A 26,656-nucleotide genomic window follows, 5' to 3' on the forward strand; every position below is an offset into this window, starting at 1 on the left:
TACTTGCCAACATTTAATCTTGTTAAAATTGAACATTAATTTTGACAAATCCCATTGGATATTACATGATTTTCTTCTGTTATAAAACCTAATCCTTCTGATAAAGGGAAACCATTTCTTGCCAATTAAAGGTGCTTTTGTTTTCTGTGTTGGCTTAGTCTGTCGAAGTCCCTTTAAGAGTTTTGATGATTTAACCATCTAAAACACATTTGTCTACCAGGATGTACTCCCATGGCCATTGGCGATTTGACATGCATTGTTCTGAGAAAGAGGTGAAAGAAACATCCTGACAGAGAAGAGCCCAGACCCCATACTGAGATGAAGGCATTGTCTTAGAGAGGGCAGCTAGCACAAACACGTTTCTGCTCTCATGTGACCGAAAGTGGGGTGTGATGTTGGTGGAATTAAACAAGCTTTTATGGATCTCAGTATGAAACCTGCTTTACAACAGTCTGTTAGGATACTGGCAGACAACACAAACGGCCTGTGCCTCAAAAGAATGGAACGGGGATATCAAAACAATAGAGTTTCTTTGCTGAAAACCCCATTCTGTTTGTGCAGCATATGAGACACTTTCATATTATCATACATACTGTGATAAGAAAGTAAAGACAAAGGGCAATGAACAATATCAGAGTTCACTGAACAGTAATATTCCCATATCAGTGTTCAGCATTTGACAGATAAAACAATGTACTTGAAGGAGCGCTGTTTTTTTGGGTTTTTTTGAAGATTAAAAAAAATCTTTTCTTTGTTGTAGAATAAAAATAATTCCATTAATTATTGTATTTTTTGAAGGAACAGTTTCTCGTTTACTTTGTCTCAAGTTGCTCCAAATTGTATAAATCTCACTTTTTTTCGTGGAAAATCTAAAGGACCAAAGGTAGCACATTGTCCCTTTGGTTTTTTTAATGTCCTTAATTAAAGTTGAACTGCTTTATGGATTATAAACTGATTACAGATGAGATTAGATCAAAACCAAAGATGAAGAATATCTCTGTACAGCCATTTAGCTTGTGGACATCAATTGTGTCTGTCAAAACCATCTTTACCAATTTATAGAACATTTGGAGTCATAATGATTATAAATAACACATTTTCCAATTCCAGTTTCCACCAATTTATGGTGCTTTGTTGTGCACAGAGTTATATATATATAGAGAGAAAGAGAGAGAGAGATAGAGATGATAGATATATAGATAGATAGATAGATAGATAGATAGATAGATAGATAGATAGATAGATAGATAGATAGATAGATAGATAGATAGATAGATAGATAGATAGATAGATAGATAGATAGATAGATAGATGGAGCATTCTTTGATGTAATAGTCTTTCCTAAAATCAATTGCATTCAAAAATTATTATTAATATTATTGCTTAAATATGCGCTAAATAGGCTATGAAAAATAGTCATAATTCAAAATAATGAAGCAGTTTTTGTGTATTATGGGTGTGTACTGCAGGGTGTGTTATGTGATCATTTGCTGGGTGTGCATGTGATCACACTGCTGGGTGTGTTGCGTGATCAGCACTGCTGGTGCAGTATTTTTTATTTTTTTTTTCACCTGTGTCAGATTTTCACCTGTGAGAAACCACTGGCATTTTTAGACTATCTTGTTATTTCTTTTAGGTATCTCCACTGGCCTTGAGCTGCAGCCTGTATCTCATCTACACAGAGGTCATCTTACCCTCTGCTGTTCTGTTCATACCATTTTGCATAGCAAAGCAACTAAGTAAAGGGTATAAACTCAATGAGTAACACCAATAATTAAGGACTTGATGGTATAATTTTACTTGAGGACATTTATTACATGTCTGTATACTAAATCTGCTGCACAGTTTTTTTTCTGATTCAGGGAGTGTTCATATACATACATGCTTGCACAAAGCAGGTTATCTAAGCTTGTGCTCTAAGTTTATATGCATATGTGTGTGTGTGTATATACAGTATATATATATATATATATATATATATATATATATATATATATATATATATAGTCACAGCAATATGTTTACTGATCGGTGCAGTTAATAGTCTTCTGCTTAAAACGCCACGTTTTGGACACAAACTGTAAGGTCTTTCTTTGAAACGGGTACCTTTTCCAGTTTGATAAAGTGATTTTAAACAGGTTTGTAATATTTCAAAGATTCTGTTAGGTATATAATGTGTTTAAATTGCGTTTTTCCATCTCTTTCAAACGCAACTGCAAGCTCTTGGAACATAATTCCAAGCCTGGGATGACGACTGCGAAGATTTATTTATTTGTGTGTTAATTGAAAAAGGGGGAAATTATTTTAACAGGGCTGACAACTTCACAAGAAATACACAAGTCAACTAATACACTGTCAACTACAATCAAATATAAAGAAAAACAGAGTACATTCTTTTGAAGAAATGAATGAAAAATAAATAAATAAAAAGTATCAATGTGGAATTTTGATGTGTTTTGAAAAAACTTTTAGTATCCCATATTTTCCTGTGCATTTATTTCATGAGTGATGTGATTACTTTTCACTGAAAGAATCAGACTTTGCATGCAATAGATTGCATTTCCAGTAATAGTGCAGTAAGAATATTTGTGTTCGTTTTGCTTATTGTTCTCTGAAGACAAAGTTATTAAAAGGAAAATTATGAGATCACGATTTACAAATATATAAACAAATACAGTGTTTGTGAATGGTGTTTATCCTGCATGTTTAAAATTCAGTTTCATGTGTTTGTTTATCGGCTTCTTTCACTCCCGATTGTTTGCAGTGAGCTGCATTAGGACATTGTTCCTAATAAGTCGAAGACACACCATTTCCCCTTTCTGAGAGCCCAGGGTACATCCCCTCCCGACTTGAAGCTGGAAATGAGCGGTAATAGCTAAACATCTAAGTCTAAACACACTGCCCATTTTCATTTTCACTATCAATATCCATCCCAGGAAGTTCAGGGCACAATCTATGTGGCGCCTTCAAGTCTGAGAATGTGTTGTCCATGTACCATATTTCCATCATGCCTAATGAAACGTAAGTGTATGTTTTCTGTGTGTGTGCTTGGATTGTTTTACCTTTTCCCATCTTAAAGAATGTTTTCTCAAAGACAGTCATCTTCATGTGATGTGATTATTTGGTTGAGCTCTATCTGGGGCAGTATTTCTGTGGAAAGGCCTGTCTGCTCCAAACCTGGTCAAATCAGAGTAATGATGGAGAGGAGGAGGCGGCACAGTTTGGCATTCCTCAGAGGACACGCTGCTCGTTAGAGCCTTCATTAAACACAGCTTAGTCTCCATTCTGATAGGGAGACCATCAGAGACAATAACACTCAAGCAGGCATTTATATACTGCCATTAGCTCACCTGATTGAACACACTATAGAACCAAAGCTGATTTTCTTTTTGTACTCTTGTTTGAAAACTATTTTAGGAAATGAAAATACAAAAAAATAAAAATTCAGTAAAATGAATTGTGTTGACATTTTTAATTAAAAATCAATACGTTTTTAAATACAAAAACAAAAAAACAGACAGGAAGTGTGAGCTAGGAGAGACCATGGGGGAATTTTTTCATATTTTCGTTCATAACTCAAGACTACTATAAATCGACCAGCCTTATTTTGGTATAAGTCACGTTTATATGTAGCTGTATCATTATAGACTTATAATTAAAAAAAAAAAATCATAATACTGAATTTAATTTAGCCTGATAACTGTAACACTAGTAAAATAAATTATATCAATAAACTATATCTCAAATAAGAGCACATTTCAAAGTAATCATTGCTTAAAAGTAAAATCCAGTGCAACGAAAACTCGCTTTAAATATAAAAAAACATACTTACAATCTGTGAGTCAGAACACTACTACTACCAGGATCAGCAAACAGTCCTCCAGAAAATGTGCTGCACACATCTGAATATTTGGGTTGAACTGTTCTGGAACAATTTTGTAAATACAACTTAACCACTGATTTCTAGTCGTGTCCATTTTTGGTAAGCCAAACAAAGTAGTTTCGCTTTCACAACGAAACACAACATCACACAGGGCGGCCTAGAGTGAGCAGAGGCCGGGGGCTAGAGTGAGGAACGGCCGGAGGGCTAGAGTGAGCAGAGGCGGCGGGCTTGAGAACGGCGTGGCCGGCGGATTCGACGAAGGAGGCTTGCGGCAACCACATGGGATGACCCCGGGCTGGACTCCGCTTCGTCCACGGTGAAAGCCGAACTGGTGATCCACAGCGCAAAGTTCTAAAATAAATATGAATATGCATTAATTCATCTCACTCACAAAAAAAACAACTTTCCTAGAGTCAAAGAATAGTTCTCATTCCAAACCTACTGTATGATCTTTCTCTTTGATTGAATATGAAAGTCCATGGTCACCATTCGTTTATGAAAAAGGGTATAGCATCTGCATTCTTCTAAACTCCTCTTTTTGAGTTTCAGATTAAACAAATTGATACTTGAAATAAGATGAGGGCGCAATAATTATGGCAGAATTGACATTTTTAGGTGAACATTTCCTTTAAATGTCTGCAGAAGTTAAAAATGGATGTTAAGGTTATTTATGAAAACCGTAATAGAGCTGTAAAGCTACATCCTCAAAATGAATAAAAATAATGCAACTCAGAATATGACGCAAACCTGCAATAATTAAATGTTAAACAACACAAATATCCTTTATGTATTTAATCCCATTTTATTAACAAATGTCTTTGCTTCTGACCTTTGATGATCCAGTTCAACCATATTAATAAGCAAAAATGACTCTAGACAAACATTTGTGTGTCTTTTTTATTGCTGAAGTGTGTTGAAATTTCTTCTTCTGCATTGTACGGACGTAAATTTACTTTCCCTTCAGTCTGAGGTTTATTCATTTCACTTTTGGTGTGAAAAGGCTTTTATATTTGCCCAAAATATAACTTTTTTATTTTAAAACAAACAAGCAAGCCCTGTCCAGATTCAAAAAGTAACGCAAAAGTAACGTAACGCATTACTTAAAGTAACTAAGTAACGTAATTAGTCACTTTTTTAAGGAGTAACGCAATATTGTAATGCATTACTTTTAAAAGTAACTTACCCCAACACTGAATGCTACAACGAGACAGTCACAGCACAAAAATGCTATTCAAATGATAATTTGAAGAATACTTTATATTAACTGACTTTCTAATAATGCAGTACGTGTAATGACAACCATCAGTGGTTTACTTTATGCATAGTTGTGCATTATGTGATTCATTTACAAAAAAAGAAAAGAAACATAATGCCTTCATCTCCAAAATCATTTCTGGCTTGGTGATGTGACAGCCGAGATATGCAGCCTTACCAGGACACATCTTCTGATTGAGAAGCACCTCTCGTATTACTTTTGCAGGTGGCATTGAATTCTAGATGTACAGTGTACAAATGCACACAAAATGAAGAAGACCAAAATCTTACCTTTACCCTTTTCTTTACTAGTTATATGTATATATCATTTGTATATTATGTATTATGTACATATTATGTATATTAAGGCATGCAATATTTGTGATCAAAATTCCACAAGATGGCAACAAAAAATGTTTTTGTTACTTTTTCAATCACTACATCTCTATTAAAGCAATTGAAAACATATTGGTAACTTTTCAATATTAACACTTTACAGATAATACAAATAATCAAATAGACTACTCAGATATTGAAGGATAAATGCATCATGATAATGCTTTACCTGTTTCATGGGTTTGATTGATTTACACACTGAATGTAAGTATAAACATTTTCCAGAGGAAAAAAAAAGAAAAGGAAAAAATATCAGAAGTTCTTTTTTTCCCCTGATCCATCAATATTAATAAGAATTTCACAACAAATGTACCTCAAACATACTCAGTGCGTTTTCTCGAACCATCGATAGTCCTGATCTCCTGCCCTTGACGGTGATACACCAGATGTGGTTCACTGTCTCTTGAGTCAGAGCAAGAGGCAAATAACAGCATGGCTGCCACAATGTCAAGAAGTCCTGCAGCCCAGCCGATGAACAGCGCGTCCCCGAACTCTGAACGTGGCACCACGTGAGGTATGGACTCATCAAAGTACTTAATAACAATATCATGAGCAATGTAGGAGATGGGAAAAAGCACAAACAATCCAGCGATGCATAAAAACACGCCAGCCGTGATCTTCAAACCTCGCTTGGTCCTCCGTCCCTCCTCACTCTTACAGCAGTTGATCTGACTCATGGCAGGGATGGCGAGGAGAAGTCCGAGAAGACATGTGGCATCCGAAACACACATCAGAACTCGGGCCAGCATAAACTTTGGTTCGAGGCCTAGGATAGTGTCATAGGGGCGACACTCTGTGCCAGCAACCTCCTGAATCACGCAAGCCTCCCAAAGCCCTTGTTCGTAGCTCTCCATGCCCATTAGTTCAGTAGAAAGTGACAACCACTGAGGCATGATGGTGGCCGCCAGTGAACAAAACCAGCCCCCCGTCCCAATCAGCATCCCTAGCAGTTCCAGAAACACCGTGCATGGGTTTGTCATGGTTACCTCTTGGGGTCCGTTGGCCCTCAGGTTTGGCTGGCACCTCAAGAACCTCCTCTGGATGCGAAATGAATAGAGGAGAGAGTGAGAACCGAAGTAGCACCTTGGATCCAGATACTGTAGAGTTGTAGGTTCTTCACAGTCCGTCGGTCTTCAGTAAGAGGCACTCATCATCTGAGCTTAAGAGGTAGAGGAAATGTGCACATGGGGAGAGAGGGCACTCAAACTTTAGGCCCTGCCCTCTAGGATCCTTTTTAGAGAGAGAATGAGAGCAAGAGAGAGAAAGATCCTTTTATTCAGACACTAGTCTGGCAGCAGGACACCAAAAGCCACATGGGATGTCATTAAACTGTAGACAGGATGCCATTAAAATCCGGATTGTTGTCATTTTCAAGAGACAAACTATTTTGATTTTACAACCTCATTTGTTTGTATCTTTTCATTTGGTTTCCCTGCTGTCAGCAACAGGGGTTGCAATGGGGAAAAGAGAAAGAAACATTTTCACTGTTTACAGAGTTTTTTTCAAGGAACGAATGGGTGAGAGATAAGCTTTGCTAAGTGCCTGGCAGTCCATTCTTTGACGCAAAGGAGAGCACGCCAAATATGCAACGTGTACCTAACAGAGGATCTTTGATGCTTGCCGAATGTAACTCCTGCATTGTTAGTTTTATTTAAATTTTTTAATTAGATAAGTAAAAATTTGCAGTGGAGGCTGAAAGGGAAAAACGTTGTCTGCTTTTTAATTTAATTGAATTTAAATGAATTTAATTTTATTTTATTTTATTTGACATATTTCCTTTTTTAACTGGTTTTCATTACAAATTATATTATAAACAAAACTGCTGGAGTGAGAAGTTGAATCAAAAATGAACATGAATTGGAGAATTTGACATGTTCCACAAGTTTGTATATACAATTTCACGATTCATTTCCTTTATCCAGCATGATTTGAGAATGAGAGCATCTTGTGATTCAACCTGATCATCTGTATAGGTCAATGTCACCAATTTACTTATTTGATGTCCTAGAAATGGTTCAGAATCCTACATTTCCATATAAATCAATTTATTTACAATTATGTATTTGGCAGAAGCATTTATCTAAAGCAACTTCCACTGCATTCAAGATAAATGTTTTGCCTGTTTGTGCATTCTTTGGGAGTTTAACCCACAACCTTGCGTTGTTAGTGTCATGTTCCACCAGGTGAGCTACACAAACATTACAAATGCTTTTACTGCTAATTTCAAGATTTAAATTTTCAAAGAAGCTTCAGACGTTTTGATCCCACCATATTTTTCTGTTACCTGTGGAACAATTCTCCTTTCCAACCTTTCTGATTGGAAAGTTGAGCAATAATACCTTTTTTTATTTCAAAGGTCTTACATGCACTTGCAAAATCATTTTCATCTGTGGGATCTATTAAAAAAATGTTTTGACATATTGTACAATTAGTATCAGTGCATATAAGCATTGTGCAAGAAATCATTGTTTTCTGACATGAGTACTTTGATACTTATGTCAGTACCATATTGCTATGCATAAAAATTAATCAGTTATTCAAGGAAAAGCATGTTACCTGAAACGTGAGGCTGTCTCGTTGGTTTGCGATCTGGCTTCTGCAGCGTTTCCATATAAATCAATTTATTTACAATTATGTATTTGGCAGAAGCATTTATCTAAAGCAACTTCCACTGCATTCAAGGTAAATGTTTTGCCTGTTTGTGCATTCTTTGGGAGTTTAACCCACAACCTTGCGTTGTTAGTGTCATGTTCCACCAGGTGAGCTACACAAACATTACAAATGCTTTTACTGCTAATTTCAAGATTTAAATTTTCAAAGAAGCTTCAGACGTTTTGATCCCACCATATTTTTCTGTTACCTGTGGAACAATTCTCCTTTCCAAACTTTCTGATTGGAAAGTTGAGCAAGAATACCTTTTTTTTTTTTTTCAAAGGTCTTACATGCACTTGCAAAATCATTTTCATCTATGGGATCTATTCAAAAAATGTTTTGACATATTGTACAATTAGTATCAGTGCATATAAGCATTGTGCAAGAAATCATTGTTTTCTGACATGAGTACTTTGATACTTATGTCAGTACCATATTGCTATGCATAAAAATGAATCAGTTATTCAAGGAAAAGCGTGTTACCTGAAGCGTGAGGCTGTCTCGTTGGTTTGAGATCTGGCTTCTGCAGCATGTGAGATTGTGTTGAGACAGACTTACAGAATGCCACGTATTGGCTAAAATCTGTGACGCCATACAGTGGCTCTCCACAAACACATAATTGGCTCTCAACAAACCCATAACTAACATATACACACATTTCAGACTTTGTCTGAAAATGATGTTGATTACAGTTACTTATCAACATTTGCAGTCAGACATGTGATTTTGTGATTTTACTTAATTAAATGTAATTTAAAAAAAACTTTCCTATAGTCAAAGAATAGTTCTCATTCCAAACCTACTGTATGATCTTTCTCTTTGATTGAATATGAAAGTCCATGGTCACCATTCGTTTATGAAAAAGGGTATAGCATCTGCATTCTTCTAAACTCCTCTTTTTGAGTTTCAGATTAAACAAATTGATACTTGAAATAACATGAGGGTGCAATAATTATGGCAGAATTGACATTTTTAGGAGAACATTTCCTTTAAATGTTTGCAGAAGTTGAAAATAGATGTTAAGGTTATTTATGAAAACCGTAATAGAGCTGTAAAGCTACATCTGATAAATGTATTTCAGTGTCCTAATGTCTTTTTCTCTCTCTTTCTGATATCATAGATTGTTCCAAAATTTATATTTTTGATGACATTTAAATTGGTTTGACAAAATGTAGGCAGAGTTTAAACTACAGCATACACAGGCAAGTGCATCCGTTTATAACTTTTTTTTTTAAGTTCACAGAGCACAGTAGCTTAATGTGTTTAAATAGTGTGATGAGAAATGGAAACAAATGAGAAGTAGGAAAACAAAAGTTAGATTTACGTTATTCTACAGGAAATAGTGGGCAAGGCAGAGGCTTGATCTATGATGTGAGTATTGAATGCTATAGGTTAGATAACTGAAAAGATACAATGTGGGGATTACAATTATTGATTTCATTATTTATATGAACAAATGTAAAGGTTTTAAAATGTGTATATGGTAAGACAATAAAGTACAATTTGTACTTTACTTAATATAGGCTTTAAAATACAGGTTCATTTCATTCCATTAATTAATTAACTAATTCATTCATTCAGGGACAACACACATTAATAACACATAAAATCTAATTAAAATATGCCAGATTTTAGCCAGAGTGGCTAGTAGCTAATTTTGATCTGCAGTCACAGCCAGTGCAGGTTGTTGAAAACGAAATAAATAAATAAAAATCAATCAATCAATCAATCAATCAAACAAACAATCAATACCTGAGAAAAATAATTTAACACTGAAAATAAATGTTCATTTGACAAACTGTTACAGAGAGAAACTACAATAACTTCTTAGTTCTTGTAATTTTTGCTGGAAGTCTAAAAAGGGCAAATTATGGATAGTATTCAAGTGATAAGAAAACAACCAAACTAAAGACATGTATGTTTGTTGTAGATCAGCAATGATGCATGACAGCGTTACAACTTGAGACGCTCTCTCCCCTGAATTTACAACTCCTCTATAGCTGATGCTTCATGTAGATGTAGAGGATAAAACAAAACTGGAAGTTTCCATCTCTAGATGGCGCTCTTATATTAAAAATGAAAACTAATTCAAGCGCATATGAAGCGTTTGAAGTTCTGTGATTAGGCAAAAACAGTACCTTCTCATTCCTGTAACGTAAAATATTCAGCCAGAGACTGCAACAGTTTACCACGAAGCGAAATATGTTTAAATTAGGAGTAGGCTACTTTTAAAAATGTTTTCTCTTAATACACCCTTATCCTGGACGAGACTAGTCTTCTAACATAATCTAAACAAGTATTATAACAAACAATCCATTCAATGAGTCCAATGAGATAACCGTTGCTTTGATAAATTATATTTATTATTATTATTAATACTCTACTACTACTAGGCCTACTACTACTACTACTACTAATAATAAAAATTGCATCCACTTTCATTATCAATAATCCCAAAATCATACGAGCGCCATTATTGGTTTACTTTCACATACGTAAGCATTTGGGGGCGGTGATTATGCAAATGCGCCTGCCCGAATATGGACCGTGTGGAATGAAAGATGGTAGATAGAGTCAAACATGGAGGACCGACACACAGAGTCATGAGAGCGCAGCAAAAGTTTTTGGAAAAGGTGGATGCAGGACTGCCTGTGTCCATTTGACCCACGTTCATTTCTTCGTCGTGAAGTTTTCTGTTTCCGAGAGTCGATGGGAGTTAAACATTTGTAATGCAGTAGAAAGCTGAGATATATTTGTTGTTGGAGTAAAGGCAGGGGGTCAGACCCCCCTACCGTCCCAGCAGCGCTATGCCGTGGGTGAGCAGCTGTAAGCGGCGAGAGAGCTCGGAGCTGCCGCTGCCCCCGGGCTGGGAGGAAGCCAGGGATTATGATGGCAGAGTCTTTTACATTGACCACAACACTCGACAAACTTCATGGATCGACCCCAGAGACAGGTAAAAGTGACCGGGAGAGGTGCTGCGTGCTTTATTGGCTGAAGTTTGATGATTGTTTGGTTGTAGAGGGCGGGGGCTCAGATTGAAGTGTTGATGATTAAGAAGCGAGGGAAGTTGCACAGTTAGGAATGGAAGTGTTTTCATTCCACAGTCTAGAGCTGACACAGTGTAACATGGCTGGTTGTTCATTCCTTCTTTGGGCTTGTCATGCCAATTTACTATCACATGAGCTGCAAATAATATGTTCGGTTTCTGGATGGCACATCAGTAACTATTCACCTGGAAAAAATCTCCAGTGTAATGCCTTCGTTTGGTTGGATTTGTATTTAACAATCTTGTTGTTGATGTGTGTCTGTGTGTGTATGTGTATAAAATAGACATTTGTTTTTTTGTATTAAATTCTATATATGTGCAATATAATGTAAAAGTTTAACGATATATAGAATATTAAGAATATAATTAATAAAAATGAATAACACTTCTCTTTACATTAAATGTAACCAGCTGAGTGATGTTAATAAGCATCCTATAATCTTCCCTCAGATGCTGAGTTGTCTTTATGAAAGCTGTGAGAACAAAATTATCTGTGTCAGTAAATGTTCTATTATAAGACTATTTAGAAGGTGAGGGATAGCCATTAACCATTATGACTGAGTTAAGTTTTGGGAATTACTTATTTGTGACGCTGGACCACAAAACCAGCCATAAGCGTCAATTTTTCGAAATTAAGATCTATACATCATCTGAAAGCTGCATAAATAAGCTTTCCGTTGATGTGTGGTTTGTTAGGATAGGACAGTATTTGGCCGAGATACAACTATTGAAAATCTGGTATCGGAGGGTGCAAAAAAATCTAAATATTGAGAAAATCGGCTTTAAAGTTGTCCAAATGAAGTTCTTAGCAATGCATATTGCTAATCAAAAATGAAATTTTAATATATTTACTGTAGGAAATTTACAAAATATCTTCATGGAACATGATCTTTACTTAATATCCTAATGATTTTTGACATAAAAGAAAAATCAATAATTTTGACCCATACAATGTATTTTTGGCTATTGCTACAAATATACCCCAGCAGCGACTTAAGACCAGGGTCACATTTGGCTTGATCAGTTTTATGAAATTGTATGTGGTATTAAGCTGAGTTGCCTTATATTGCCTTATTTGCTTACATTTAGATCCCTGATTATCATTGTTGCACAATTTAGCTAATCATGACTGTCAGTCAATTATAAAAGATATACATTTGCAACACTGACACTGTGTCACCCATATAATTTCCCTCATTAGCTATGTTGGGTAAATCTAGATAGCTTGTAACAGGAATCTAGCACAGGGCCAGGATAGAATGGGCTTTAAAAAAAAATCTTTGAAAAATCATAAAATGTGCGGTGGTCTTTCTCTTGGCACCATGAAAAATGTAGAATATCAAGAGGAAACAGTTTACACCGTTATTTCAGTATCCCTAAGATATTGTAGAAATGCAAATCACATTACTAATACTACTAGTTATTAAAAGCATGTCTGTTTTCCCCGTTTATGTTTTTTAAAGTGGTCGCATAATGTAAACAGTGTTCAAATGAAAGAGAGAATTGAACTGTAGTTCCAAGAGTTCCATGTGCAAATATGTATGGAATGCTAGTTGGGCCGCTGGGAAAGCAGTGTGGATGTGCTTTGTAAGGTCTGTATTTTCACCAGCAGAGAAACCAGCCTTTCAGCACAACTCATTTAAACACGAGTTAACTAGAAGCCTTGTGTAAATTAAATAGAGGGGATTTGCTGCCTTTATGGTAGTTGACATGGTTTCATCTTAATGTGTATGGTCACTTGTGTCAAAACAATGAGTAAGTAGATCACCACCTCAAAGGCAGTTCTGTCATTGTATGACTCTCATTTTATGGTGTCATTGTGTTGAGAACTGATCATTTGGATTACATTTTCAAAACTAATATCTACGTAATTTTATAATAATAATAAATACTTTCTGTAGTATTATGAGTAAAACATGATTTATCCTCTTAATGAGTGATTCTACTTTTTTGTCAATGTCATTTAAGGGATAGTTCGCCCAAAAATGAAAATTGTGTTATCATTTACTCACCCTCAAGTTGTTCTAAATCTGTGTGATGAATTTCTATCTTCCGTAGAATATAAAAGAAGATATTTTGAAGAAAGTGGGTAACTAAAAAGTTGGTGGTCCCCACTGACTTGCATAGTGTGGGAAAATACCATGGAAGTCAATGGGGACCAGAAACCGTTTGGTTACTCACATTTTCCAAAATATCTTCTTTTGTGTTCAACAGAAGAAAGAAACTCGTACAGGTTTGGAGGGTGAGTAAATGATGACAGAATTTTTATTTTTGGATGAACTACCCCTTTTAACATTACACTGCTGTCTTAGTCATGGACGCTGCAAAATCCCACACAAATTGAAAGTCTTTGCTCTTGTGTTACATTCTGCATATTTCATTTTCACTCAAAAGCATCTTTGATGCCCTCCTTCCACTTTTCCTCTCGTTTTCAAGAGAAGGAATGGGGTAGCTTGAAATTAATCTAGATAAGAAAAACTGCTTGAAGGCTCCCCTCAACAAAGTCATGTGACATGATTTTGTAATGTGAAGCTGATTAGAGTCTGAGAAATCTTATATTTTCATGTCAGGAGAGCGGAAAGGAGTTATCCAGCAGATGTTGAGGTGGACGTGTGAGGACGACACGTTGAACTGGGGCGCTCATATGGGCGACATGAGTTAAAGTTGGTCTCATGACATTCTCTTCCTTTTCTTCTCTCTCTTTTCCTTATCATGTTCTATCGCCAACTCAAAATAGTTGAAAATAATACAAGTGTATCCACAGTGAAACTTGTGAATCAAGCATCAGAGTTTTTAATGCACTATATTATTATTTTATTAATGCCTCTGATTGCACCCTATTTCTGCTTTAAATTTTCCTGTCTGTACTTAAAATAAATTTGCCGTTTTAAAACAGTGTTTAATTTAACTGTATTTTGCATTGCAAACTAATTACAGTCTTGTCCATTGTGGACTTTATTATTGAATGCATCTCTGTCAAGACTGACTGTTGTTCTCCCAGAACAGGTTAGTCTAGTCTGGGGGTCAGTTTTGAAGACATTTACTTGCATTTTGTTTTTTGAAACCCCTATGTATGTATGCATTTACCTTTTTCTCTTTTTTAATTCCTTTATTTTATTTCACCAAAAAGTGAAAGGGCTGATCATATTTAGTATTTAAAGGCACAATATGTAAGATTTTTTAATTAAAATATCCAAAAACCACTAGAACAGTGTTATATATTTTGCTGACTTGTGTACTACTTACATTATCCCAAATGTTTCGAAGAATGTTTAAATCCAGAGAAATAAGCAATTTTAACTAGTGACACGAAGTGTGTCCATAGTGTCATTGTGTCGCCTGCCAATGACGTCATAACCCCTCGATTTCCGTTTTTTTTTTTGTAGGAAACATGGAAACACCAAAGACGCTTTAATATGTTGTGCTTTTTATTAGACCGGAGACGACTGCACAGAGTAGCGTTATAACAGAACTTTCAAATGTATCTAGTATGATAAAAAAGCGCTGCTTTTTTCCCCCCACATACTCAGGACCGGAAGGAGCGGAAGCGCTTTACTGTGGCATAATAAAAGCTCCGCTGCTTTCGAGCCATGTGTCGCGCTCGTTCAGCGGCCTCGTTTCGCTTCGACGGCTTTCAGCCTCACCCTGCTTCATTCTACTACGTTAAAGGGATAGTTCACCCAAAAATGAAAATTTGGTGTTTATCTGCTTACCCCCAGGGCATCCAAGATGTAGGTGACTTTGTTTCTTCAGTAGAACACATATGATGATTTTTAACTTTAACCGTTGCAGTCTATCAGTCGTATAATGCATGGCAATGGTAATAAAATCTATGAGAGTAAAAAAAACATGCACAGACAAATCCATATTAAACCCTGCGGCTCGTGACGACACATTGATGTCCTAAGACACGAAACGATCGGTTTGTGCCAGAAACCGAACAGTATTTATATACTATACGCGCGCGCACAGCATCTGGTGCGTGAGGTGTGTACGCGCTCTGGCGTAGTTTACGCAAGCGGCGGAAGTGATCTCTCGCGCGTATACGTCACTCATTGTTTACACAGTGCACAAACATTGTAGGTACAACGGCTAATCAAAATGGTACTTACTTGCGCTTATCCGGATTGTTCAAACCGACTTAAACTAAAAGATTACGTTCTCTCGAGCGAACTCATTCGGGAGTGGTGACTTTCCACGTATTCCCAACTTCTGAGCCTGCTCACCTGAAGTTATGGTTGATTGCTCTTCGGCTGGATATCAACTACGCCAGAGCGCGTACACACCTTGGTGACAGTTGGACATAGTGGTGTATTAGAGGTAAAAAATTATATAAATACTGTTCGGTTTCTGGCACAATCCGATCGTTTTGTGTCTTAGGACATCAACGAGCCGCAGGGTTTAATTTGAATTTGTCTGTGCATGTTTTTTTTACTCTCATAGATTTTGTTACCATTGCTATGCATTATACGACTGATAGACTGAAACGGTTGGAGTTAAAAATCATCAAATGTGTTCTACTGAAGAAACAATGCCACCTACATCTTGGATGCCTTGGGGGTAAGCAGTTAAACATGAATTTTCATTTTTGGGTGAACTATCCCTTTAACAAATCATTAGCTCATCCATGAACATGATGAACTTTTATGATTTCTTGCCCGAGTCCCGCCGGATTGCATCGGCTGTGGGGATGAAGAATGACAACTCCCATGATTCCACACTCAGTCACGGCGTCATCAAAGTACGCCTTTGTATATTTGTTTATTTTGAATACGTGCCCTCTAGCGGCGAAAATTACATATTGTGCCTTTAAGTATAAAATTTGACCGTAAAGAATTTATTTCAAGTTGACTTGCAGATGCAAATTTTCAGATACTAAAAAATTTACATTTGAGGAAAATTAACACCAAGTTTATCATATTGAGCTAATTTATATATATATATAAAAAAAAATTCTGACGGAGTCGGTACTTTTAATCAGATCTTGACTCTTATTGAAGTACAGCCATTTCTTAAGGGTAAATAAGGTCATAGAGCATTAGAGCAGAATAGAATTCACCATGAAATCTGAAAGTTTGATCCATAATTCTTGAAGTTTCAGCTTTGATTCTACTTGCATTTATGGACATTTCCTGTAGTTCTTTACATGATTTACATTGTTTATCTGAGGTACTGCATGGTCCGACCTCAAAAATCAAATTGTGATTGATATAATAATTGAGTTAATACTAAATAATTGCTCATCGATTTTTGCATTCTTCAAAAAGATGAAATATTGAGAGGAAATGAAGTTGTTAATGGGCATGAAGTTTTACACCACCACCTTGTTTGAGCATCAGCTGTGCACCATGTGAACATAAGTTTTGGGGTTTTCAGGCACGGTGACGGCTTGTAGTGAAAATTGGAATCAGTGTGTGAAATCACTGCTCAGTCACCTGAGAAACCACTGGAGCTCCTCTGTGAAACAGGCAGGGCTCCAGACAAAAAAAATCAAGTAAGGAGCCATTGGCTCCTATAAGAAAAAAACTTAGGTGCCAAATTTTTTTTATGTGCCCCAGAATAAACGTGTTTTACTTACTTATTTTATTATTATTATTATATATATATTTTTTTTGCATTTTAACATTTCAATCATACTGTCATGTGTTTGTCTCATCTTTTCTTGACTTTATCAGCATTTTAATCCATCTTGTAGATGACCTGGGAACTAAGGTTTACTTAAAAGTGGTAACTAAATGTTTTTTCCAACTTGAAATATACAGTCACGCATTGTTCATTACACAGAATCTGTACCAGTATCATGGACCATGAGCAATCACTTGGCCATTGAGTGTAGTTTGGGCTCCTCCTCAATGCATCCTGTAAATGTTGTCATACACTCTTAAAAAAAAAAAGGTGCTTCACGATGCCATAGAAGAACATTTTTATCTAAATGGTTTCATAAAGAACCTTTAACATTATAAAAAGTTGAGAAAGAGATGGTTCTTTAAAGAACCTTTGACTGAATGGTTCTTTGTGGAACCAAAATTGGTTCTGTGAAGAACCTTTTAAGCACCTTTATTTTTAAGAGTGTATGCCATTCATACTTTCAGTCTATTTTTCTTAATTACCGGTAGTAAAATGCAATTTTTTGTAGGAGGAGTTAAATCATGTATGATGTTGAATTATGTCCTCTTTATAGTTATTTTTCTAGCTGACTGATGAGCTTATGGACACCGAATGGTTATTCTGAGGTAAATGTACCTATATTACATTGCAATGTTTACTAGATTTACACGTTTTACACGTTTTCCGCAGTTTGAAACACTGAATGAGGCTTTTACATGAGACATTTCAGTAAGTTGTATTGTAGGCTCTCTTATAAAATAGCCTATGTTAATTCATGTTTATTATGTACTATAGTAGTAAAGAGAAAGATATAATGGGTTCACTTGCCGCTTGAACTGAGCGATCGTGCCTGCCGCATTAAATAGCGCCAAAAACAAAACTGTATTCATTTCGTTATGAATTTTGAATAATTTTAAAGCTGACTTTGTTTGTTAAAAAGTAACAAAGCACAAAGCTTTTTGCGATTAATGGACGGCAAGTGTGCGTCAAATAATGAAGGATTAATAATAAATAAGGAAGTTTACGCATTAACAGAACACAGCATAGACTAATGCCACGTTCCAGGCAACCCATAACACGTGTTTTTCCAACCTTCTACCCGTGAAAGTGCACTGGAACGGCAGTCAAACCTGTGACTTCCCACCCGTGAACTTGTACTAGATCGATGTACTCCCAGTTCCGCGCTCTGACGTCACATAGCCCGTGAAACAACAATGGCAGCCCCTTTCTGTCAAGACTGCAGCTGTGCACAGAGCCTATACAGGGGGTAGTGCAAATTACATACTTGTATAACAAAATAATCTGTTTATTCTAGAAGTTTGTTTACATCTAGCGACCACAATTCCTTACGCTCAGGCAGTTTGGCGTGACTTGCCTGGAACGCTACAAAGTCGTGAGTCGTGGTTTGAAGTCGTGACTTACGGGCTCAGAAACCTGCCTGGAACGCAGCATAAGATCTTGATAAGAAGAAGCCATGTTAGTAATGATTATAAATGAGAATTGTTAAAGATATTGCCAATATCCACACAGCTGACAGCTTTACCTGTTGTAGTTTGTTCATGTTGTGCACGAAATAGGCGCTGCTTTTCTGCACTTTAATTTCGTTCTCTCTCACGCTGCACAACTGAGCTGCGTTTATCAGGTGTGCATCAGCGCTGCAGAGGTACTTTGATGCGCATCGTCTCAGTTTAATACGCGAACATAACAAAAGATGTGATGGCAAAACAATCAGGAAAAAGCATTACATGCAAATTTTTAAGTTATTATAACATGTAAATACTTAGGCCTAGTCACCAGTGGCAACCTCAACAAAAACTTCACTCGCAATTTAATATTTTTGGTCGCAAATGTGACCGTTTTAGTCACGGTTTGGAGCCCTGAACAGGGCCATCGTCCAGCACCTGCCCCACACTTCTTAACTGCATATTAGCATTTAGTTCTTTTTTTTTGTTATAAATTGAAGTCCTAAAAGCACAACAGAATGCTGAAGATAATTTGCCTCTTCATGTGGATTTGATTGTTGGTAAGCTGTCATTTAGAATGTATCTGTAAAGTTTTTATCATTCTTTGATGGGTGTGACTTCCATCGAAAAAGGCTGAAAAAATATTCTGTGGTAATGCTTTTCTGTCATGTCTTGAAAAAATGTCACATGACTGCAATTCGAGCGGCAAACCTCACAGTGCTGGATGTGCAAAAAAGAAGTCTACGTACATTTCAGAATTCATTCCTGACGTTCTTTTGAGAACATGATGTTTAATCTCAATAACACAAAAGAGGTCTTTTTATATAATATTTCTGGTATTGTCTTTAGTGCTGTAGTTTACAAGTGGGGCTTTGTGGTAGGAAGGGCGCTTCACCTCGGCAAGACAATAGTCAGGTAAACAGCGAATATTGCCATATTGTCCTTATTTGCTGTAAGGACTGTCCACTGCGTGGTTTCCTAAGGTGACTCCCCAAGTATCCAATCTCCTTCGTCCACTTGCTCCAGTGTAGTTTCTTTGGTGAGGCTTTTGTGACTCAGGAATGAGTGCAATGTCAGGCATGCTTACACTAATGCCTGAGGGACTCTGCCTGTGATCGGCCCCAGACAAAGCTGCCCAATGGAGGCAGCAGTTCCCACATGTCTTCCCTCCCTCCATCTCCAGGCCCCAGCGGCTCTCCTTTTATTCTTTACAGGCTCTGTTATGCAATGGCCACAGCCAGGCCTGCCGCTTGGCAAAGGGAAGCCTTTATACGTGGTCACAAAGCACACCAAATTAAATTATTCTGGAAAGTAGAAGCCGTGTTGCCAGCGCCGAAAGGTTATTCACATGAGCGCAAACCCCTCAGTGCTATTTTGCTTCTCTTGGTGTTTTCATTATAGGGCCTTTCGCACCGCTTTAGTTCCAGAACTAAATGGACAGTACTGAAGTACTAGGACGATTTTGCGCGAACTATTTTCCAGTACTAAAATAGTACTGTTGCATTCGCACCGACAGTGTGTACTAGGAACCGGTCGACAGCGATGTCATTTGTGCACGGCGTTCAACAACGGAAACAAAGAAAAACAACATTAACAACAGGAGGATGGAGGACGCTGTGATCGGAGCGGTGTTTTTGTTGTGTCTCGCGGGTTTCACAGTAATGGACATGGAAAGTCGACGCATACGTAAAGCGATTGAAAGGAGGACTAAGAATCTCCAACAACAACTGGCAGTGCTACATTTGCTACAAGTGCCTGCACTTCAGCGTCTGTCCATCTATTGCTGTTCTCCATACTTGCGAAGTAAGTTGACACAATGTTTACAGTATGTTTACACGGCGTTTTAAATCATGGCGGGTGAGGGCGTTTTCATACGCGTTTGGCCAATCAATGTCTACTTACGTCACGATTAGTACCAGTTGTGCTGGTTAGACCCTGCTCCGGAGTAGGAGCTAATTTGGTTCTCGAAAAAGGCAGTCCGGTACTAAAATCGCTCCCAGTTCCGGTGGTGCGAAAACACCAAAAAGTGGGTAGTTCCACAATTAGTTCTGGTACTATGAAAAGGTTCCTGCGGTGCGAAAGGCCCTAATGTCGGTTAAGGGAGGGCAAGTATTTTGTTAAAAGGGGGTTGGTGAACATGGCTTTTGTTTCATGTGGAGTGTGTTTGTTTGGAAGGTTTCTTTACTGAATTGACAACAGTTTGTCTAGATATTGTGTTTGCTCCATTTATTGTCACAGGCTCTATATTATATGAGAGATTACAATAGCATGCTTGTAAAGGAACAAGTATCAAACGCCTTTTTTGGTCCACACCCTACAAAATGTTTTTAGGTAGGTTCAGTTTGAATCTTATAGTCCTAATGCAAACTAGCTCTCAATCCTGCTTTGCACAAATAAGTGCAAACAGACAGTATCAGCAGTTTTTGAGCGCTGAGTCAGTGACACTTGTGTGTATTAACAGAAATATTGCTTTTATGTTATATTTGAGGTGAAAGAGAACTGGATATTTTACGTACACTACTTAAGAAGTTTGAGGTTGGTAAGACGTTGTAATGTTTTTCAAAAAGTCTCTTTTACTCATCATCATTTAAAATATATATATTTTTTATGCCTGTGGTGGCAAAGCTGAATTTTCAGCATGAATTCCAGTCTTCAGTGTCACATGATATTACAAAATATGCTCAAAAGATGTAAAAGATAATCATGTGTGTATGATCGTGTTCAAGATACATGTTAAAAAAATCCCTTGTACGCCCATCTCCATTTGGGCATCGCGACCCCATGGATGATGACAACGTCTTGTTTAGAGTAATATACAGCCAACTGGATTCTTACTTTAATTTATTGTTAATGGATCTAAAGGTAGACACCATACTAAGGTAGACTCCATATTTAATTTGATGTTGATTTGTTTCCAGTAAATGGGAAAACTCCAGACACCATGGCTTGTTAAAAGTATGTGATCTAAGACACTGAGACAGTCCAACCCTTTGAACAGACTTTAGCCCTGTCCCTTCCAGCTTTTTTTATTTGCAGCCAATTAAATATAATAATTAATTGTAATAGATGTTATTTAGGGATGCACCCATGTTTTATTTTCATTGCATTGACCGATTAAATGGGATGAGCTGTGAGTGGGAGTATGATCTGATTCCTGTTGTCACACTGCTCAGTGTGGTTGTAGCTTTCGGTCAAGGCCGCACTGTACGTCCTGTTGTTTATGCCATATATTTAGGACAGTTTGCTCTGTCGCTTGTATCAGACCAGTTTTATGAAAGTATTAGCACATTATGGGTACTTCTTTGACTTCAGTTCCAACCTTAAGATTGGTGAATATTAATTTCAGAACAGTCTAGAAATGAACAGACTTGTGTGACCGAATGAAATCAGTGTGACATCAGTGATATCAGCAATATTTTAATGTGTAAGCAGCATTTTCCTGTTAAAAGCTTAAAACCAAAACTATTAGACACAGACCTTAGCCTCATTCTGATTTTTAAGCATGCCAGGTGCATTTGGTCACACAGGTTATGCCGATCATGCCTGGAATGCTAGCTTAGCAGGATGTACCAAACTTGTCAGGGCCGTTTACTGAGGAATTTTAACGCCTAGCTGTCTGAAGAAATCCATCGAGTGCCAGAAAAAAATTAATTCACCACACTTTGCCCCAAACTCATATCACAGACACACACACCTTCAAGGACCTTTTGAGAAATGATTCAACAAGCTTTATGACCTTAGCCTAATCCTAATTTGGTGTATGTCATATTGAACCATATCAGATGTTTCTGATAATTTGATCAGTTTCTGCATTTATGAAAAACAAACTGTCCTCTAATCTAGGTAATAACAGTGGCGAATTTAGGCATGGGCGACATGAGTAACCGCCCAGTTGCTCTTTCATCCAGTTTTGGAGTGACGTCCTGATCCAGGAAGGGTCTGTGTTGTACCAAATACCTTCCACTTGTTAATAATCGACTTCACTGTGCTTCTAGGCATTGATAAAGTCTTTGAAATGTTTTTGTATCCATCTCCTGACTTGTGCCTGTCCACAACTTTATCCCGGAGATCTTTTGACAGTGCCTTGCCACCCACAGTTGATTGTTTGCTTCAGTTGCACTACCGAGGACTGAAATGCTCCAGGTAGTGTTGTCAAAAGACCCGGAACTTCAGTACCAAGTCAGTGCTAAAAAAATGAAAACGTTACGGTACCAGGTTTTTTTTAAGTACTGGTGGTACCGAGTACCAAAACCCCGGTTCTTGAAGCGCTGTCAGAAAGGTGCGCAGATGCGCTCTCTTCATAAAAGTACTGAGACATGGCGACCTCAAAATGAGGAAACATATCAAACTAACAAAACACTTTAAAGACAAACACCCAGATCTAATGAAAGAGTTCAAGCAGGTAAGTTTCATTTAGATTTTTAATATTTAGATCTTCTCAGTGTTTCCCATACATTGATTTATTTATGGCGCCCGCCACAATATCAAAACTGACCATCACAAATAGATTTTCCAAAAGGCTTTGACTTCGGTGAATAAACATGAGCACTGCACGTGTCAAAGTCAAAACCCGGTGCGGGTGTTTTTATATCACTGTATTTCTGAAGGAAACCGACTGTCTTCGGAAAATGATGGATGTCATTTTCATTTAATCTTGCCTGTAATGCCTGAGCAGCGTTCGTGAGCTGAGCGCTGCTTTGTGTATAGCCATTACTGAGGAAACCTCTATCTCTCCTGCTCTACAAGCGCCTCCTGCTGGCAGAGAATGAATTTGCATACATACAGTGGGTACGGAAAGTATTCAGACCCCCTTAAATTTTTCACTCTGTTATATTGCAGCCATTTGCTAAAATAATTTAAGTAATTTTTTTTTCCTCATTAATGTACACAGAGCACCCCATATTGACAGAAAAACACAGAATTGTTGACATTTTTGCAGATTTATTAAAAAAGAAAAACTGAAATATCACATGGTCCTAAGTATTCAGACCCTTTGCTGTGACACTCATATATTTAACTCAGGTGCTGTCCATTTCTTCTGAGCATCCTTGAGATGGTTCTACACCTTCATTCGAGTCCAGCTGTGTTTGATTATACTGATTGGACTTGATTAGAAAAGCCACACACCTGTCTATATAAGACATTACCGCTCACAGTGCATGTCAGAGCAAATGAGAATCATGAGGTCAAAGGAACTGCCTGAAGAGCTCAGAGACAGAATTGTGAAAAATTTAAGGGGGTCTGAATACTTTCCGTACCCACTGTATGCCACCTCAAATACAGTGCAAGTCTGTGGGAAACACCGCTTCTGTTATGAATATTATTCAGTATTTTAATTTGAATGTCGGATTGAAATGAACATCGCTGTTATTACAGTAGTTAATCGTTAGCATAAGCGCAGCTAACGCTAATATAATGAGCATTAGCATGAAGTATCTTTATTAACTATTTAATACTCCTATAACTTTTATTAGGATAAAAAAAACAGGAGGACATGATGATATTTACCATTTTTACACACCAGAGGCTTTTAAATGAATTGTGAATCTAAAATATGCGTGTTAGAGAATGTACAAATGGTTAACATTGTGTCATATCAGTTGCTAACTTAGTTGTTATTCTTGGCTGAATAACTTTAGAAGGTTTTAAAAACCCTTTAAAATTAAATATGGGGGGGGGGGGGGGGGGGGGGATCTTTTTTTCCAACTCGGTGATTCTGTTTATTTATTTATTTTTTTCTGACATGTTGGTGTTATACTTGGATGATATAACTTGCACTGAGTATACAGCTGGATAAAACAAAAAGTTTTTTTCAATGAACCATCTTCATTTCAGGCTGCAAAGCAACAAAAAGTGATTATTTTAAAGAAGGGTGATTCTTTTCTATACCCACTGTATTTAATGTGATCACAATGTAAAAACATTGTAAGTTACTAGGGCTGTGAATATTTGGGTAGACAGTAAATCGATTCGATTCATGATTCATAGGTTTTCGATTCGATTCAAGAACGATTTTTGCAAATTCAGAACGATTCAATTCGATTCGATTCACAATTAAATTCGATATGATTCGATTAACGATTCGATTCTGCATTCTTTAAGTGCATTCACAGGATTATATAAATGCTTCCCCTAAATTCTTTAAATGCTTAGTCAGGGGACAAATTACACAGAAGCCTTTATGGTTAGAGAACCATGGGTTAGAGAAAGAAAAAAAAAACTTTTGTCCATTGTTAGATGCTATGGCATATGTAGAAATTAATGTAAGCCAAGATTTTAAAAAAGCTTTAAAGGTATTATGTATAGACTAACATTTTGTCACACCAGGGGTGTAGCCATCATTTCAGAAGTGACAGAAATGTCAAATACAATAATTTTATCTAGGCCTATGAATGTATTATTATATATGAATGTATTAATATTTTTCCTAATGGCAATTTTATGATTGTTTTATAGGCTATACAACAAACAATTATTTCAATTTTCTGCACAGAATTAGGTAGAAAATATGCTTTATAGTTTCTGTACTGTAATAAATGATATGTCAATTATCACTGCATCATTCATAAAAATGTTTTTAATTATTGTGTTTATTGTCTTAACGTTTCACCAGTTCATTCTGCTTCTTATTAGCTGCAGGGATAGATGCCTTTGTCCATATTAGGCATTTCCTGGCATGTCTAATGTTGCTTTCACGCCATATCGTAATTACCGTAATTTCGAGATGACAGCACATGACATTCTACTCAGAGCTTTTCACGTCCTCAGACTCGGAATTATGCTTTTCTATGGCACAACACTATCAACACCTAAACAGAGCCTGCGGTGGTCAGGTGGTACAGCGGTCACGTGGTACAAGTCATAGCTCTCACAAAACTCACAGTTCACAAGTTGTAATTACGAGTTCTACGAGGACGTGAACGTTTTTTACAAGTTGGAATCTCGTAATCACGGGAATTCCGATATGGCGTGAACGCACCTCTTTGAGTGCGAGATCACTTCTTTTACAGTGCGAAAACTTCTTTATCTAATTTTCTTAAAATTAAAAGCTATAGTATTTAACTTTTCCTCTCCATCGGCGAATGATGATCCTGAAAGAAAACGTCCCCGATGTCTGTTTGCTATAGCAACAAACGCTACTTTCATGCATCTGATTATCAGATAAACCTTGCGTTCTTATTTCAAGGTTGTTGTTAATGCTGTGGTTATTTTAACAGTTCCCTTCGTACATTAGGTTCAACAACATTGTTAAAACACATTTATCATTCAATGGAACTGTGCGTATGCTTTAGACACTTACATTTTTGCTCCGTCCATGCAATAAATGTGCAACCTACGACTGCTCAGGTAATGTCATCGGTATGACCGAGAGCCATTGAAAAACTACAGAAAAGCAAAACGACTTCACTTTAGCATTACTGGCCACGAATACTAAGGAGAGATCACACATCAGCTGCGTCAGTGAGACGAACTGAGTGCGAGCGCAATCTTGTGACAGTCACAGGTGGTAAATAGTGCAGCAGGAGAGATGCAAGGGCACGAACACTGTTCAAGGTTTCCATTAATTCGTGCATGTAGTAATTTAATGTGTATATATTTTGAAAGCATTGAGTCGCTATAGAAATCACGATTAATTTGATTCTTAGCATTTTAAATCGATTACTGTCCGAAATCGACGAAATCATCTGCACTTTGTTGTTTATGATGAGAGTATTCACAATTCTTGTAGGTTACACTTTATTTTACGCTACCTTTGTTACAGTGTACTCTTGCATTTAAGTACTGACTACTGAGTAATATTAATTAACAACATGTATTTAATATAGGTTTAGGGTTAGAATTCGGGTTTGGTTTAGGGCATGTAATTATGCATCATTTTCTGTTATTACTATAGTTATAGAACATTTTCCCACCTAATTGTAATTTTTTTTTTAAATTTGGGGAAAATGTCATTTAATACATTAATTTCGTTCGTTAGTTCAGAAAAATTATCTGTAGGGCATGTCCTTGGCAGGCTTTGTATATATTTTGAAAGCATTGAGTCGCTATAGAAATCACGATTAATTTGATTCTTAGCATTTTAAATCGATTACTGTCCGAAATCGACGAAATCATCTGCACTTTGTTGTTTATGATGAGAGTATTCACAATTCTTGTAGGTTACACTTTATTTTACGCTACCTTTGTTACAGTGTACTCTTGCATTTAAGTACTGACTACTGAGTAATATTAATTAACAACATGTATTTAATATAGGTTTAGGGTTAGAATTCGGGTTTGGTTTAGGGCATGTAATTATGCATCATTTTCTGTTATTACTATAGTTATAGAACATTTTCCCACCTAATTGTAATT

The 26,656-nt window shown here is 36.8% G+C and overlaps 2 protein-coding genes across 3 annotated transcripts in view; one reads left to right on the plus strand and one right to left on the minus strand.

The window, feature by feature from the left end:
- Window positions 1-5,660: 5,660 nt before the first annotated feature.
- LOC107591162 (putative claudin-24) lies at window positions 5,661-6,748 on the minus strand. The gene has a single exon (XM_016280216.1). It carries the CDS (start codon window positions 6,511-6,513, stop codon window positions 5,848-5,850), a length of 666 nt encoding a protein of 221 aa, XP_016135702.1. The 5' UTR covers window positions 6,514-6,748; the 3' UTR covers window positions 5,661-5,847.
- A 3,970-nt stretch (window positions 6,749-10,718) lies between these two features.
- The window catches only part of LOC107591161 (protein WWC3-like), a 57,648-nt gene continuing 41,710 nt past the window's right edge, over window positions 10,719-26,656 (plus strand). The window contains exon 1 of one of the 2 annotated variants that reach the window (XM_016280214.1): window positions 10,719-11,138. In XM_016280214.1, coding sequence (XP_016135700.1) covers window positions 10,993-11,138 — 146 coding nt within the window. In that variant the 5' untranslated portion in view covers window positions 10,719-10,992. The remainder of the gene's footprint in view (window positions 11,139-26,656) is intronic. The other variant, XM_016280213.1, reaches the window with a different exon arrangement.

The sequence above is a fragment of the Sinocyclocheilus grahami genome, unplaced genomic scaffold, assembly GCF_001515645.1.
Source record: "Sinocyclocheilus grahami isolate Dianchi unplaced genomic scaffold, SAMN03320097.WGS_v1.1 scaffold138.1, whole genome shotgun sequence".
Lineage (NCBI taxonomy): Eukaryota > Metazoa > Chordata > Actinopteri > Cypriniformes > Cyprinidae > Sinocyclocheilus > Sinocyclocheilus grahami.

Coding starts and splice junctions, on each gene's coding strand:
- LOC107591162 (XM_016280216.1), bottom strand. CDS start 6,513: ATGACAAACCCATGCACGGTGTTTCTGGAACTGCTAGGGATGCTGATT.